At 47.6% G+C, this 2602-nt stretch overlaps 1 protein-coding gene across 1 annotated transcript; it reads right to left on the bottom strand.

Annotated features, from left to right (window-relative positions):
* Window positions 1-299: 299 nt before the first annotated feature.
* On the bottom strand, window positions 300-1923 carry rgs5b (regulator of G protein signaling 5b). The gene is made up of 5 exons (XM_032564357.1): window positions 1605-1923; window positions 1404-1493; window positions 1237-1304; window positions 982-1145; window positions 300-892 (listed from the first exon to the last, which is right to left on the bottom strand). Exons 1-5 carry the CDS (start codon window positions 1811-1813, stop codon window positions 716-718), a joined length of 708 nt encoding a protein of 235 aa, XP_032420248.1. The 5' UTR covers window positions 1814-1923; the 3' UTR covers window positions 300-715.
* Between the last annotated feature and the right edge of the window lie 679 nt (window positions 1924-2602).

Raw genomic sequence — 2602 nt, 5'->3', positions numbered from 1 at the left:
TTATGGTTATGAAACGACATGAATCATCCTTTGATCCAGTGACTGGAACGTCAGAGTAAAGGAGTCACCCACTTGTGAAGTGTAAGCCCTGTGGCACAGATTAGTAAGTTACTAAAACTGTGCAAAGCAAAAGTCCTTCCCCATCATATTTATATAAAAGCATCAAAATCCTCTACAAATACTGTATGTTTACAATAAAACATCAAAGCAGTCGGCCACTTTTTCTGTATCGTTCTTCTTTAATTCCATATTACTTCCACATGTAAAAACAGAAATATATAAATTACAAACACATTTTCAACAATCGGTTGCACAGCAAACGTTCAGTAAACATTTTTTTTTTTTAATAAATAAAGAATAAATAAATATGAATGCCTTCAAACGATAGTTTGGTTGTCTGCTAGCGGCTCTCTCTGAACCTAAAGGTGAAGTCCGTCAGGCTGCTGGTGCTCAGCCTGTGTGAGCCTCCTGTCACAGATTCCAGTGTACTTCAGCTTCCAGCTTTCATCCCGTTCCGTGGATTCTCTGAGGAGACGGAAAGAACTCCACGGCTCGTCCAGAAACTCTGTGGTTCTCCAGCCCAGAGCCCTGACGCCGTCGGTAACGCGTCACCGAGCTTGCAGCCCCTTCTTAAAAAGGAGAAGACAAGTTGCGTCCAACTTTCTGGGTTTCTTTTTTGCTGTTGTTGTTGTTTGTGGGTTTTTTTTAAAGTCTCTTAGCCCGTCTTGGTCTCTCTGGTCAGGTCCAGGTACGCCGAGGACCTGAGGAAACGAGGGTAGCAGTCTTTCTCCATCAGCGTGTAGATTTTGTCCTGAGCCTGATTGAAACACGACTGACTGGGCCGCGCCATGTTTTCCCTGGTGACTTCTTTGGTGGCGTGGTCGAGGTTTACCTGCGGAAACAAAGGGAACAGAGAGTTTTAGAGTCAACGTCTGGCCGGGAGGTCGGCAGAGCGAAGGGAGGGTTGCGGGTGGGCCGTACCTCTCGTGGCGCGTCGGAGCAGACAAACTCCTTGTAGATCTTCCTGGCCTTGGCGGCCAGCTTGGGCGGTTTGCTCGTCCGGTAGTCCTCACAGGCCAAGTAAAAGGCGATGTTCTCCTCGCTGAACTCTGACACCAGGAACGCTCTGAACAAACACAGTCCGTCTGGAAGCGGAAGCAAAGCGGACGTTAAAAGCCGGTCGACTGAAGATGGACAGAGTGATTCCGTCGCATCTACACAGGATCGTGGACTTACCTTGACTGGACAGCAGATTGTCAAATGACTCCTTCCATTTTAGAGGCCCGTTGACTTCATCATGTAATCTGTAAAAACATGGGGGGCAAAAAAACCCATCATTAGAAAAGGTTTCCGCTGCAAGTTCACCGAAATGCTTCCAAAGAGATGTTGCATGCCGGTCTTACCTCTGCTTGTCACTTTTCTTGGCCTGCCCTGTGAGGCTGTGCTCTGACCTCTGCAGCAAACTTCCAAACAACGCCTTCAGCTCCTTCGCCCTGCAGGGACACATCGAGGCAACAGACCACTTCAGACGACATGCAACGTGTGCGCAAGTTGCTGGCGTGAGAAAACTTGACTACGAGCGTGAAATCTCTGGTCGGGTTTACCTCTCCAGGCAGGTGATGGGCAGCGATTCAAGTCCTCTGCACATGGTGAGATGCGTCCTGCTCGTTCTTGAGTAGCTCCCAAAGTTTCTCCCGAGCGACTGCGGGCGTGAGCCGACCTCCTTGTTGTCAGCAAAATGAGCTTTCCAGCTGCTCTGCCGTCTGTGCGGGGAAAGCGGGTTTTTATAGAGGCGGCCGGCGTGTGACATCATGCTTCTCAGCCCAATGAGGGAGCCGAGTGGGCGGATGAAGAGACTCCTCGACGCTGAATTTCCTCCACGCTACTTCCTTGCTGCTCGGTGACTCGTCACTGAATGAATTACTTCACTGCTCTCCAATGTCCTTGCTGTGAATAGGGAAGTGAGGGCTGTCTCTGTGTGGTGTCAGGGCTTTGCCTTTGTGAGCGTGTGTGTGTGTGTGTGTGTTCATTCAGTGATTCTGTAGAAGATTAAACAGAAAATCCCTTTCAGCTGTAGCATTTAACATAAAAGAGGTTCTTTCTTTTTTTTTAGTGCGTCTGCCTAAAAGAACCTAACAGACATCATGAGCCTTTCTTTGCCCCTTCCACACCTCTCACATGCATCCTCCGTTCTATTATTTCAAATATGAAATGAACACCTAATTACTTTCTGCAAAGGAGCATAATCTGCATCAACACAGAGGAGTTCTCAAGACAGTCGGCGCGTATATTTTTGTCGACATTTTGACTTTCATGAGGCGTTCCATACCTGCCGCCTCTGTTTCTCGTCTTGCCTCATATGTTGACAAATAGGATGAAGTGGAATATGTATGTGGGTTGGAGGAGTATATTTCGTGGAATATTACGTTCTGTCACATGTTTGGATTACGTGTCACTTTTGATGCCTCCCAAAATAGCATAATGTGTGCGTTAGATGAGAAGTGTCCTCACTCTTTTGTTTTGGCGGGACAGCTTCTGTTTTGATTTCCCCATCAAGGATGAACTGGTCACCTAGAATTGAACGCCATGAGGAGGTTAAACG

The sequence above is a fragment of the Xiphophorus hellerii genome, chromosome 6 (assembly GCF_003331165.1).
Source record: "Xiphophorus hellerii strain 12219 chromosome 6, Xiphophorus_hellerii-4.1, whole genome shotgun sequence".
Classification (NCBI taxonomy): Eukaryota; Metazoa; Chordata; class Actinopteri; order Cyprinodontiformes; family Poeciliidae; genus Xiphophorus; species Xiphophorus hellerii.
The sequence above is the reverse complement of the archived record's forward strand: the minus strand, read 5'-3'. Positions and strand labels throughout refer to the sequence as shown.

Bases quoted from the DNA above. Each gene is read 5' to 3' on its own strand.
- rgs5b (XM_032564357.1), bottom strand. From the start codon at position 1,813: ATGATGTCACACGCCGGCCGCCTCTATAAAAACCCGCTTTCCCCGCAC. The intron at 1,494-1,604 runs GTAAACCCGACC...GTGTCCCTGCAG, and splicing joins CCCATCACCTGCCTGGAGAG to GGCGAAGGAGCTGAAGGCGT. The intron at 893-981 runs GTACGGCCCACC...TTGTTTCCGCAG, and splicing joins GCTCCGACGCGCCACGAGAG to GTAAACCTCGACCACGCCAC.